The sequence below is a fragment of the Apodemus sylvaticus genome, chromosome X, assembly GCF_947179515.1.
Source record: "Apodemus sylvaticus chromosome X, mApoSyl1.1, whole genome shotgun sequence".
Classification (NCBI taxonomy): Eukaryota; Metazoa; Chordata; class Mammalia; order Rodentia; family Muridae; genus Apodemus; species Apodemus sylvaticus.
In genome coordinates, this window is record NC_067495.1 from 134,517,984 (window position 1) to 134,532,895 (window position 14,912).

A 14,912-nucleotide genomic window follows, 5' to 3' on the forward strand; every position below is an offset into this window, starting at 1 on the left:
ACAGGTGAGATACCAAGTGTGCTACAAAGAAAGATGTTGGGTATGGTGGTAGGTATAGTTAATACTAGAAGCCAGGGGTAGTATGATCTGAATTTCAAGACCTACCTCAGCTACATAGTGAGCTTGAGGCATGCCAGGTCTGGAGAGATGGAGGTGTGGGATCAGGGATGGAGGGTGGGAGTGGGAAAACTGAGGGCCAGGGGTGTAGTTCAGTACAGCCTGCTTAGAATGCACAAGGCCCCGATCCAAGGCACCAGAAAAAAGGGGAAGGTCATTAAATGAATGATGTAAATGATTTTTTTCCAAATAATCTACAGCACATAAAATAAAATGTCTTCTCAACATCAAAGCTATTAGCATTGGTACTGGAGAGAGAGGGGTTGGGTTTTTGCAGAGGTCCATAGTTCAGTTTCCATGGTGGCTTATGACCATCCATAATTCCAGCTCCCTGGGATCCAACACCCTCTTCTGGTGCACAATATATTCATGAAGGCAAACACTCATACAAGTAGAAGAAATGTGATTTAAAATTGAAGTTAGGAACAGTTCACGAGATGTACAAACTTTACATATATCTAGTGACTTGGCACTGAATAGCACCGCTGTCTTTGTAAGCTCTTTCATCTTCATGTTTTGACTTTGTTCTGGAACAACATGTTGAAACCACAGCAAGTTTATAAATAGAAAGTGCATCTAAGCCTGATCTAAACTGGAAGCAAGAACATCAAAAGTTCAAGATCAGCCTCTACTATATAATGAATTCAAAGCCAGTCTGGTCTAGGTGATAGACTGTCTCAAAAACAAATTAATCTTTAACTGTAGAAGGAAACTGCAAAGCCTTACTTACTTTGAACATTCTTCCAGGGCTTGGCAGAGTGTCTGTTGAAACGTGCATACTTCTTCAAAGTTTCCCAATAAACATGTAAACTCCACAGTACTCAGGCTGATTTAAAAAAAAAAAAAAAAAAAAAAAAAAAGGACATAATGTTCCAGTTAATAGAATGGAAATTTGTGTCAGTTGGAGCCCAGTTAGCGGCTAGCTTGCTGAGAGCTGCAAAGTATGAGAGAAGCCAATGTAACTTCTGCTGCGTTCGCTTCTATCAACTCTATTGTCTCTTGCACCCTTATTTAACTTCTTTTCTTGGTTCATCTTTTCTAAAATAAGAACAATGATCCTAAAGAACAGTGGCGGTAATCAGGGGCATTTAGGTATTTTGTTAAGCCATGAGGAAAATAAAACAGGCTTGATATCAAAATACAAAAATAGACTAAAAATACAACATGATTTGGAAGAAGTTAAACACCTATGGTGTGTCTCCTTTATACAAAATAGGAACGTGATTAAAATATCTATGTTCAACAAGTACAGAAGGGAAAGGTTAGCAAAATCAGCTTTCTCTGAAATGAAAATATTCAAATAACAACTAAAAACATTCTTTATAAAAGATAATAGAGGGGAGAAAATAGAACTGAATTTTGATATTGCTATTCATGGGGTGGTATGGAGTCAAACAAACAGAGGCAAACTGAACGACTGTGCAGCACCTCTAAATGAGGAATGTTCCCATTCATATTTCCCTTACCAAACAGTAAGTGACACTAGGAACAGGAGTCAACCCTCCTAAGGCATGGGGCACTCATGCCAACACTGAAGCAGGAGCTTCAGTTACTCTGTGAGCTGAGTGCCACAGCTGTCTACATTTTACAGGTGAGGAAACAGGCACAGAGATGGTACTAAGCACATCACCCAACATCATAGCCCAAGGCAGAGCAAAGACCTGGTATCCCAAGCATTCCAAGCCTAGAGACCAGACTCTTAAGCACTTTGGGGAAGAAATTTGTCTGAAGAGTCACTTAAGAGGTAGTTATGCTTCATATTCGCTCTCCTTCAGAATAAATAATCCAGGAAGGAGGCTAGTGAGAGGGCACAGACGTTAAGAACACTTGCTGCTCTTGCACAGAGCCCAAGTTCGGTAGTCCCCAGTACCCACAACGGAGCTGCTTACAACTGCCTGTAGTTCCAGCTCCAGAGACCTGACACCCTTCTTCTGGTCCTCTTCCAGCACCTGTGCTCATCACGTAGACAAGCATATATACACATAATTACAAATTACAAAAAAACTTTTTAAAAAGTGAGTAAGGATGAGGGCAGGTCAGCCCCAAACACTTAGGAGGAACTCTAAGTGGGTTCAGGGGCACAAAGGGACATTGAAAGGAGAAGAGTGAAAACTCAGTATTCCTGTAAGAGACACTCACAAGTATAAAATAATTAAATTGATGTGTGTGTGTGTGTGTGTGTGTGTGTGTGTGTGTGTGTGTGTGTATAAAACAGGTGTGGTAAGGCACATACCTGTAATACCAGCACTTGAAAGGTAGGTTTAAGAGGGTCAAGGGTCTCAACTTGAAGCTAGCCATAAGCTACATGAGACACACTGTCTCAAAACAAATTTCAAAAGCATATAGTTAAGTCCTAAGAGAATATTTGCAAAGGAGTTCTGCTGACTAATCCAAAGGGGAAGATCCCAGTAAACATTCCCAGTAACCCTCAGAACATGAAATGCTCCCAGTTCCTCTGCTGTTCTGCCCTCTTGAACTGCAAAGTAGACACTCCCACCTCTTGTTGTCTGAGGGGACTCTGGCAGCCAGCCAGTTTCTCTGGGTACTGTTTTGTCACAGCCACAGCAAACAGGGTCCGTGACCTTTTTGCAGCCTTCCTGGGGACATTTCTAACTTCTTCACCATCAGACAGTAAACAGTCTGGCTTGCTGAAATCACTGTGGTGAGAGGAAACCCTCTGACTCTGGTACGAGTATCAAAGTGAGGATGAGGGCGGGTCTGACTTCACTCTCATAGCTCCTATCCCTCTTTCAGGATTACAAGTCAGCTCCTTCCTCATTTGAAATCTGACCATCTCCCCTCCAAGATGAGCACTTCAGTGGCCCTCTCTTTCGTACATTACAGCCGGAAAACAGAAGGAACATTTCAAATAGTGAGTGGCAGGCAGGAGACATGGGAGAGCCAGTCTGGTCACTTGTTGGCTGTGTGACAGGCAAAGCGATGAGCCTGTCCAGACTTCAGCCTCTTATCTACTCAATGGAGACAGCCAATTCTCCCAGGAAACTAGAAAGGGCGACGTGTTGTATTCCTGTATCACTCTGAGAACTGTGATTAACATAACACTTCACATTACACATAATAAAACCAAATGCAGGAATCTGAAACCCTTCCATGTGAAGAATGCTTCCCACAGTGCCATGAGAACAGTTGAATCAACACCCAGCATGGCGTTTTGCCTAACCAACATAATTTGGGGAGAGAAAAATAGGGAGAAAAACAGTTAACTACATTAAACTCATTTAAGCCTAAAGTTGGTAGTTTAAACAAACTTCCCCCAAAAGTCAGCTTTTCCTGAAGTAAGAGGGATTTTGTCTTCCACTGTGAGAGCTAAAATTTCTATCGCACTTAAAGACCGTGATCACTAGCAAAATTTAGTTAATTAAAGTAACAATATGGATAGTCATTATTTGCTAAATATGTTTTACCTAAAGCATAAAAATGATCAGCATTTTTAAAATATTTTGACTGAAATATAATTCCATCATTTAACCTTTCCCTTTCCTCCCTCTAGCTTGCCCTCCTCCTCACTCCCTCTCTTTCTGAATTATTAGTGTTAACATGTTTTTCCCCATGAAATCTCAGTCATTAGCTTATATTAGAAAATCATTTCAGGTTTAATACATGTTGTACATTTTGCTTTCAGAAATGCTTTTCCATCTCATTATCATTCGCATTCGCCTGAATGAAGTGCTGGCTTGAATTGCTCTTCTAAACATTTGCAAAATGCCACACTCTTTCCACTTTGGGAGCATGGGAAAGAGGTCCAGCCTGGCACGGAAAGGTCAGAGCGAGCATGAGAATTTCCAGTGTATGCGCTCTCAGAATAAAAGCACCAAGGAGTCCTTCTTTCTTTATGGTACAACAAGACCCATCACTTCAAAATGCACAGGAATGTGAAATCTAAAAAGGAGATCCCACACACCTGCACATGGATGTATATAGCAGCGCTAGTGAAAGGACTCTTTGTGTAATATTGCAGCCCTGTTCACAAGAGCTAAGCAATGGAAGCAACCCAGGTGTCCAAGCCTAAAGGAATGCACAAGGGAAATTTACAATCTATGTACAAAAAAGAAAAATTGTTTAGCTAAAAAGAATGAAGAATGAAGATATGTCATTTGTAAGAAATGGATATAATTGTAAAAAATTAATATTAAACAAAGTAAATCAGCCTCAGGAAGGCATATATTAGGTGTTCTCTCTGATTTTGTATCATATAGATACAAAAAAATGTGTGTGTGTGTGTGTGTGTGTGTGTGTGTAATGAAAATAGATGAAAAACTATGTAGGGAAATGAAGGGAAGTAAGGAAGATAAGAAAGAGAAGAATAAGGGGGTGGGAAAATATGCTTAATACATAAAATGTATACTTGTATAAAAATTTTAACTAAAATATTTTTAAAGTGAATATTAAAGAAACAGAGAGTAGAAGAGGGGTTACCAAGGCCTGGAATAAGGAGACTGGTAGGCTGGAGAAAATGACAGTGAAGGGGTACAGGGATGCAGCTGGGTGTGAAGTATGACAACTAAATGTTCTACAGTACAGAAGGGGTTTTAAGGGTGCCAAGAAGTTATTGTATATTTCAAAATAGCTTATGGATATGACAATCACCCTGATTGGATCATTATACATTGTAGAGGTATATTAAAATATCACACTTCATTCTATGAGCATGTGCAATTGTTTAGTGCCAAGTGTTGAAGATGTTTTTAATATTACATAGAAAAGAAACTAAAGAAAAATATCCAATATACAAATTGTCACCGACAGAATCTCAGATTAGCTATTTCTTCGTCAGAAAGCAAGCCAAGCTCTCTAAAAGCAACATCTTGCATAATTGCTGTTGGCAACCTGTGATCTGTAGAAATTCTTTTAAAAGGCAAAATCAATTATTCAGTGGCATAGGAGCAATGCCTCCAAGTGCTAGCATTAGAGACTCTTGCTTTATCTCACTAAGGGCTGAAAAATTCTTACTTGTTGTTAGACTGCAAGGGTCTTAGGTAAGTAACAAGAAGAGACTGAAGTTCTTTGGCATATTCTTTTTCAGTGTCCAAGATGTTCTGTAAAACCTGTGGAGAAACAAGAAACAAGGTCTCATAACCATCAAGCAAGTCCAAGGTCAAACAGAACTTTAGACCTTTAAGTCGAATTACTAGAAAAAGGCGTCTTAATTTACTTAGGCTGCTGCTAGATGTAAAACACACAAGGATACAAATGTATTTTATTTCACACTAGAAAAATATTTTAGTAATTATCTAGCAGCTATTTATATGAACACATGTAAATAGCTGCTAGATATAGATATATAAATATAGCTGCTAGATATAGCACATATCTAGCAGCTATTTATATGAACTCATATGAACACAATTATTGTGAATTATCCTCTACTGGAAAAGTCTTGCCACTTATATGATACTGGCCACATTTATGCTTTAAATAATTTTACCAAAAAAAAAATTATCAAGGAAAGGGCTAGGTTAACTAATAAAATTCCCAATGTTTTCATTTTATGACTAATGGAAGTATAAAACATAGAGATTCAAAAGTAGGAGAATTCAAGAATAATTATAAGACAAAAGATCGAAGATTTTGTTTGTGTATTGCTTCTGATAAGACAAATTCTTACCACATAGTACATTCTTAAGCAACATTAAAACTGGCCTTTCAATAAAAACAGTCTTCTCATAATAACACTTCAAATTGTAAAAGGAGATAGTACTGTGAGGAATTTAGCAAGGAGAACAGTTCAATATCTGTTACTAATAACACAAAATTCTTTTTTGTTCTTTAAGACAAATTCTCACCCTAGTCCTTAATGGCCTAGAATTCATTATGTAGCCCAAAAAGGCCTAAAACTCACCATAATCCAAATACCTCAGACTCATAGCACTGAAATTATATTATCAGTGTAAGATGCCACACGTAGCTAATAATAAAGTCTATAGGCTCAACAAACAGTGTGTGACTCTGAAAGTTGTCTTCCCCCACCAGTTCTAAGGCCATTTCTTAGCCTGTTCTGAAGGCAGGGATAACTTTCATTTTGAGCAATTATACATGACAAAGTTAATATTTTACTATATATTTTTCACATTGTCTAATTCATTGAACAAGTCTTCCCTATGCTAATGGTTATACTGCTTACAGGTAAGGAGTTTCTTTTATATCTGAAGATGGAGACATTAAGTAGGAACCCACAAAACAGAGAGAAACATAAATGGCTAGGATAAACACTTTAGTCAACCAAAATGGCAGAAACACACAACTGATAACTGTGTGTTTGTGGCTTCCATATAAGATGGCTATAGGGCTTCAACTTCCACAGGATTCAGCTAACTTCAGATTGAAAATATTTTTCAAATGTCACCTGAATTGAATATGTATAGGCTTTCCCCCTTGTCATTATTCCTTAACTAATATAGTATAACTCAAGCCTCTAATCCCAGCTACCCTTGGGCTTGATACAAGAGGACCGCAAGTTCAAAGCCACCAGGGCAAATTAGTCAGATCCAGTTTCAAGATAAATAGTGTGTGTGTGTGTGGCTGGGAGTGGGGAACTGAGGGTATAGTTCAGAGGTAGAGCACTTGCCCTAGCATGTGTGTGGCTTTAGGTTCAGTCTCCAGAATCACAAGTAACTTAATATTGTACCAATTATTCATATGGCACATACACAGGCAGGCAGCCTAGAGATTATCTGAACTCTAGAGAGTAGTGAAAAGGTCATGTGCAAATGCTACATCATTTTATATAAAGAGACTTGGTGGGACTGGAGAGATGCTCAGTGGCTAAGTGGCTAAGGCTGCTCTTCTAGAGGTGGTGGCTCACAACCATCTGTAATGGGATCTGATGGCCTCTTCTGGCATTCAGGTGTCCATGCAGATAGAGCACTCATACATAAAATACATGAATAAATCGTTTAAAAAATCCCAGAGACTTGAATATCTGTATCCGAGGAGGCCCTAGAGCCAATCCTTATGGATACCAAAGAGTGACAGTACTCACAAGACAAAGCATGGTGATGATGGAGTGGCCGAAGTATAAGTAGGAGCCCAAGGAGCCACACTGGCTTTCTGGTGAACAACTGACCCGGGGGGTGGTGGTCCCAACTGTGCTAGTGGCAGACAGGCTTCTTCAGTTTTAAGGCCTAGCCTACCTCATCTCAGATTGTGACATTTCAGGAACCATTGTGAAGCAGCAGGGAGATGCTGCACAGGTAGTTACTGGCAAGTGAGAAATACTTGGACCAGTTTAAGAGGCTAAACGCATATCAAATTTCTCCCCATAATAGCATCTATTGGCATTTCAGATCAGAAGTCATTGTTGGGAGAGGAATGCCCTATGTCTTGTGGAAAGTTAAGTAGAATCTCTGACATCTAGCCACTAGAAACCATGCCACAGTACAATTAAGACTATCAAAAAATGTGTGTTCAGAAGGGTAATATCACGTTAGTTGGGAATCAATGACTTAGAAGACCACAGAGTAGTTAGCAAAGCTAAGGGTTTGCTAAGCACAAAGGCAAACATGGATAATAATCCCAACACTGAGTGAGGGAGCTAGGGCAGAAAGATTGATTGAGGGCAGTTTACATGATAAGTTTAAAACCAGTCTGGGCTTATAATGAAGAGAGAGGGGGGAGGGGGAGGGAAGAGGGGAGAGAGGGGGGAACGAGAGGAGAGGGAGGGAGGGAGAAACAGGCAGACACTCAGAGAACAGTGAAGGGTTAGATTGTAGGCCTTACCCTCTGCACCACTCTTGTCTATTTTCAGTTCCCATATTGCTTAGAAACTACTCTTTAGAAATGTAAATTCAGAGGTCTGAAAGTACAGATGCTCTCTGAACTTAGTCCAACGGTGAAAGAGAAATGTTACTGCCTCCAAAAAAATCCAGTTATACTGAAGGCCATTAGAAACTGCTTTGAGAAGAATGAAAGGCAAGCAGAGCATGCAAAAGCTGGCTCTGGAGGACGGTCGAGGCATAATTTCCGAGTATGCACAAGGTCCTGGGTTGGATCCCCAGCCCCACATGAACTGGGTGTAGTGCTTTACAATTATAATCCCAGTATTATTAACATCTATTCTAACATAGATTATATGAACAATATGAAAAAGTAAGCTAGGATCTTTGAGGAATGAGATTATAGATAACATCTATCCCAAAGAGTGGGGAGACAAGTCGGTGCTGAGAATTTCAGTCCCTTAGCAACAGGAATGTAGAGCTGAGACTATTCCATTCCTCACACCTAGGAGACAGATCTGTGTGTGTGTCAAAGAGGCTGTTTCCTAAGAGGATTAACCAAGAAGAAAAGTCCCACTGAGAATGTTAGAGATGTCATGCCATGAACTGAGATACAAGAATGGATACAAAGTCGGGGAAAGAAGCAACTGAAGTACCAGCAGTACCCATTCACTCTCTCACCTTCCTCACTGAGATGTGGGGAATGGAAGAAGAAGAAAGAAGAAGAAAGAAGAAGGGGGAGGAGGAAGAAGAAGAAGAACAAGAAGAAGGAAGAAAAAGAAGAAAAGAAAAGGAAAGAAGACGAAAAGACAGAAGAAGAAAAGAAAAAGAAAGAAGAAAAGAAGACAAAGAAGAAGAAAAGAAGACAGAATAAAAGAAAAGACAGAAGAAAAGAAAAAGAAGAAAAGAAGACAAAGAAGAAGAAAAGAAGAAAAGAAGAGGAGGAAGAAGAAGAGGAAGAAGAGGAAGAAGAAGAAGAGGAAGAAGAAGAAGAAGAAGAAGAAGAAGAAGAAGAAGAAGAAGAAGAAGAAGAAGAAGAAGAAGAAGAAGAAGAAGAAGAAGAAGAAGAAGAAGAAGAAGAAGGTCCTGAGTTCGATTCCCAGCAACCACATGGTGGCTCACAACTATCTATAAAGGGATCAGATGCCCTCTTCTGGTGTGTCTGAAGACAGTGATAGTGTATTCATATACATACAATAAATAAGAATCTTTTAAGAAAGAAGAGGAGGAGAGGAAAGAAGAGATGACTCAGTGGGTTAGAGTACTCACTGCACAAGCATGAGAATTTGATCAGATGCCGACACCCACATAAAAAGCCAGGCATGGCCACTTGGTAATGTCAACACTGTGTGGGGGTGGAGACAGGAGGCTTGCTGGCCAGCAGCCTAGCACAAGGTTCACTAAGAAACCCTGGCTCAAAGGAGTATATGACAGTGATAGAACAGAACATATAACATCCTTTACTGATCTCTGTATATTCTCTGTACACATGTGTGTGCACACACACACATACACAACAAAGGGACACATAAACATGCACAACTGGTATGTTAAGGAGAAAAATGTGATCATATAAAATACTCAATTAGAACAACAAAAAGCAGAACAAAGTAGAAAAAATAGAACAAAGAACAGGGGCAACAAGTACTAAACAGTAACAAAGGTGCCAGCGAGATGCCTCAGCTGGTTAAGGTGCTTGCCACCAAGCCTTATGACCTGAGTTGGATCCTGAGACCCACAAGGTAGAAAAAAAGAACCAATTCTTGCAAGTTGTCATCTGACCTCCATGTGTGCACTGTGCTGCATGTGCCCACACATATACACACAATAAGTAAATAAGTAAGTAAAATGTAATAAAAACCTAATTCAGGGTGGTGAAAGGACAGTTTCCTCAATAAAAGCTATTAGAAAAATTAGACATGCAGAAGAATGAAAATAAGCCTTTAAGTTCATTTTTGTCTTAAAAGGTAAGGTGGTAAGGTAGAAAGTGGGGCATGATAGCACCACACACAATTAATCCCAGTGCCCAGGAAGCAGATATCTGGGAATTTTGTGAACTGAGTTCCAGGCCAACTACATAGTGAGACCCTGTCTTAATTAATTAAGCTGGAGAGATGGCTCAGTGATTAAGAGCAGTGGCTGCTCTTCCAGAGGTTCTGAGTTCAATTCCCAGCAACAGCATGGTGGCTCACAACCATCTGTATTGGGATCTGATGCCCTGTTCTAGTGTGTCTGAAGACAGCTACAGTGTACTCATATACATGAAATGAAATCAAATAAATCTTTGAAAAATTAATTAGAACCAAAAAGTAAGGCCCCCAACACTGACTTTTTGTCTTCACATGCATATGTATGAGCACACACATACATGCACATACATGTACACACATGAACATATATATCACACAAAAATAATGAACAAGGGTTCATATCTAAAATATATAAGGAATTCAAAGAATTCATAGGCAAAAGAACACTCCATATCTTAAAATGAGCAAAAGAAACCCCACAAAAATCTGAATATACATTGTATTTATATATAACATGTAAGTCACCAGTGTGTGTATAATGCTCAACACCACCTATCATGAAACACAAATTAAAAGAGTTTGCTCTTTGCTCTTTGCTCTCTCCACTCTCCCTCATCTCACCCTCACCTCTCTGCCCCTTGGGCTCCTCCCCTTCCCCTCTCTCCAAGTGGTCATGGCCGGCCTCCACTTCTCTACTCTCTCTCTCTCTCTCTCTCTCTCTCTCTCTCTCTGCCTTTCTCTACCACTAACTCCCAACCTCTACCCTTTTTAAACTCTATTCTATACCAAAAAAAAAAAGTTTTCACCACATTCCTGTTAAATTAGTAATTGCTGAAAATACAAATTATTGTCCTGGGGATGTAGCTCAGTGGTGGAGCACATTGCCTGGCATGCTTGAGGCTCTGTGTTTGAGGACCAGCCCATAAAATGATAAAAACATCCCAGCTTTCCTTCCAGGGACCCCGGTAACTGTTTGAATGTAGCCACGGGCGGGGACCTTTGCACACTACTAAATGAATACAGTCATTTTGTAAAACAAAATATATGTTCATTAAAATAAAACATTGGAAATAAGGTGAGGCGTGATGATGCACACCAGAATTTGGGGAGCAGTTATTGGCAAGAAGATCCAGGGATCAAGACCAAATTCAGGTATGGGAGACTGTCTCAGAACAAAGCAAAACAAATGAAAACAAAACAAAAGCCAACAATATGGCTCAGCAGAGAAAAGTGCTTACCACGTGACACTGGAGACTTAGAAACCATGGAAAGATAAAAGGAGAAAACAGACACATAGGAACACACACACACACACACACACACACACACACACACATACAAAGGGAGCAAAGTTTTCTCATCATGTTACTTCCTCCAAACCCCAGGAGACTTGCCATACAAGCTGCCCTTGCTGTGGTGGCAGTGCTGGAGATTCTTTCCTAAATTCACTGGGACTTTTCTTGCTTTTTTTCAAACTCAAAAGAGTGGCCGGGCGATGAATGGAGCTCTCGCTCCCCATCCCCCTCTTTCAGGGCACAGGGCATCGAATATGAAAGGATAAGGAGAGAAGCAGACAGAGGACGCTATGTGTTCCTGAACAGAAGGCCTCAGTGGTGAGTCAGAAGGCAAGGAGCTTGGCAGACCAACCAACTTCAGAGCAGTCCAATTTGATCGGGATTAAATCTCTTCAAATTTACAAAGATAGGCTGTGTCCAGACACTGCCTTCACCTCCCTGGTTCTGTCTTCATGAGGCCAAGTGAGGATCCATTTGCTGAATTAACCTTTCCCTGACTTCAGAATAGAACAGATGGCGTGAACCCATAGATAAAAAAGGAGATGGCAATCTTTTGTATCTCTATTCTGGACTATTATTTTCCCCTAAAATAAATTCCCTGCATTTCTTGGAAGGGCTTTGTAGGGAAGACAGCTTTAGAACTAAGTTTTCTAAGGGGAAGAAGCCACATAAGCACAAGGAAATTGTGAGGTATGGCAGTGCACACAGGTAATCTCTGTATTCAGGAAGTGGGAGGTTGAAGTGGGAGGATCACAAGTTCAAAGCCAGCCTAGAATATATGGTGGGTTTTGTGGCCAGCTTGAGACACAACAAGACATTGTCTCAAAAATGAAAAATAATAAAATATATGAAGAAATTGTCTAAAGAAGCTCAAATATCTAAAAAACGTCTAGAAATAGAGGTATTCTCTGTAAAGGAAGACTATGGCAACCTCAGAAAACCTTAAATCCAACTGGGCAGTGGTGAACACACCTTTAATCCCAGCATTTGTGAGGCAGAAGCAGGTAGATTTCTGAGTTCGAGGCCAGCCTGGTCTACAGAGTGAGTTCCAGGACAGCCAGGGCTACACAGAGAAACCCTGTTTCTAAAAAAACAAAACAAAACAAAACACCTTAAATCCAAGCAAGACTACATTGTAGGAGTCTGAGATAATTCTGCCTGTAAAAATGACAGCATGAGCTGGGCAGTGGTGGTGCACACCTTTAATTCCAGCACTTGGGAGGCAGAGGCAGGCGGATTTCTGAGTTCGAGGCTAGCATGGTCTACAAAGTGAGTTCCAGGACAGCCAGGGCTACACAGAGAAACCCTGTCTCGAAAAACCAAAAAAAAAAAAAAAAAAAAAGAAAGAAAGAAAAAAAAATAACAGCATGTTGGAAACACCCTTGAAATCAAAAGAGACACTATATTTCTGTATTAATGTTATATTTAACGTCATGCCAATAAAGCTGCTTGCCTACCTTTAAGGGTACTGATTGATTTCCCACCCCACCCCCAACTTTCTGGCTTTCAAAACAGGAACAACCTCATTCACAACAACACAGACTTACGAGCTCCATCTAGCCCCATCACTTCCTCACCTCCAGCCCTCTAATGGAAGAGATTAGTGGAGGAGTAAGATAGGAAGAACAAGGGTGAAAAATAATGCAGAATACGGAGAAGAGACTCAATGGAGACCTGTATAGTCTATATCGTGGGTTAAGAAGGGTGGTGAGGCTGGGCACAGCCATGTTCCTCTTTAATTGCAGCACTCAAGGCATGTAAAGTCCTATGAGTCTAAGGCTAGCCTAGTCTACATAGTGAGCTCCAGGCCAGCCAAGGCTACATAATGAGATCCTGCCTCAAAAAGGGGTGATGTTGGGGAGAGTAAGGTTCATTGAGTTAGCTCAGCAGGTAAAAGCTAATGCCATTAAGCCAGACAACCTGAATTCTACTCTCAGAACCCATATACAAGATCAAGCCAGATAAAACCTAACAACATGATATAGGAGGAGGATCATGAAGCCCCACCCCTAGCTGAACATCTATTAGCAGTTGGGAGTTGAGTCCATTTCTTTCCGGGATATAGGCCCATGCTCCAGTAGATCACCCTTCAACCATGGGACTACAAATAGCAGAAAATGAACTTGGTGGGTTTATAAAGAGACCACATGAAAGACATACTGGAGCAGACATGGAGGAATTGGAAAGAAGGGAAGATGAGGGAGATTTGATCAGGACACATCATATGCACACTTGACATTCTCAAACAAAAAGATGGAAAGACAGAACTGAATCTACAAACTTGTCCTCTGATCCCAACATGAAACACATACACACACACACACACACACACACACACACACACACACGCACACGCACACGCACACGCACACGCACACCACACACACACACCACACACAGACACACACACACACACACACACAGACACACACACACACACAAGTGGTTATATTCTCAAAAGGCAGAGAAAATTCAGAGTGGGAGTGAGTAGAGAAACCAGTGAGCAAAAATGAGGTAAGCTTGTGGGAGGCCACAGCAAGGGTCCTAAGAGCTGTCATGGGACTTTTGGGTTTCTACGGAATGGCCATAATCTTATGGGTGTTTCTTAGTGTGTGCTAGTTCTGTAAGCCATGTCATTTAGGCATTATGAGTATTGATCTTCACTGTTGACTTGAATTTACGTGGTCACCAAAGAATCACACTCCTGTGCATGTCTGTGAGGATATTTCCAGAGAGGTTTCACTGACCTCAGGGAAGACCCACCCTGAATGCGGAATGTACCATTCCAAGGGGTGGAGACCCGTTTAGCCCCTCCTCATGTACAACATAAAGTTATGGGCAATGGACAAATATTTGTAAGACAGAATAACTCAGGTGTCTCAAAACTAAAAACAAAACTAAAAGCCCTTACTCCTTTTTGCACATGGCTATTTCTCCTTTCTCCCTTTCCACCTACCTTTCTTCCTCACCTAAAAGCTTGATTAATACACAGTACCAAAGTAAAGGCAGTTTGTATTAGCAAGTACTCACTGAATAGAAGACCTTTAAAAAAAGCTCTAATGAGAGACAAATACAGTTGGAATGTGTACATGAAGGAGAACAGTGAAGAATACATACATCTTACCTTGATGTTAAAAATATATAGGCACATATAACATATACATACATACTTACCACCAACTATATACATATATACATATATATGTGTATATATGTGTGTGTGTATGTATGTATATATATATATATATATACATATATATATATATAAATGTTAGGTGGTTAGGTGTTAGTAGTGATCATTCAAATTAGTGAGACTAAAGTTGGCATTTATTTTCCTGTTTATACTTTTTCTATATTGTTTCATTGTTATTTACATGAGTTATTTTTAATAGAGTAAAAAATCAGACACTACGTCTAATAAAGGATATCTAATAATTGTATTAACAGTGCTTTAATAGGAAAGTTGATATAAGATTAGATGGGAACATCTCTCATGTGGAATAACTTGATTTTCTAGTCTTCAGAATGGGATAGTATTTTTATTTGTCTCAAATATCGCCAGATAAGAAGGATACTCAGATCACTTGGGACATACTCTGAATTCATTGTCACAATTTTTTCCTAAACATTCAACTCCAAAGTAGTATGGATTAAAAAAAATGCCCAAACAAAAATAATCTCTTTATACCCATATCTAGCTATAACATACACACTATATCTGTACTCAATAATAAAAC

General features: G+C 39.9%; 1 protein-coding gene across 3 annotated transcripts in view; it reads right to left on the reverse strand.

Annotated features, from left to right (window-relative positions):
- Arhgef6 (Rac/Cdc42 guanine nucleotide exchange factor 6) overlaps window positions 1-14,912 on the reverse strand; it is a 119,291-nt gene that overhangs the window by 50,928 nt on the left and 53,451 nt on the right. For all 3 annotated transcript variants that reach the window (XM_052170581.1, XM_052170580.1, XM_052170582.1), the window contains 2 exons: window positions 5,089-5,183; window positions 848-943 (listed from right to left, as the gene is read on the reverse strand). In XM_052170581.1, the coding sequence (XP_052026541.1) occupies window positions 848-943; window positions 5,089-5,183 (191 nt within the window). The remainder of the gene's footprint in view (window positions 1-847; window positions 944-5,088; window positions 5,184-14,912) is intronic.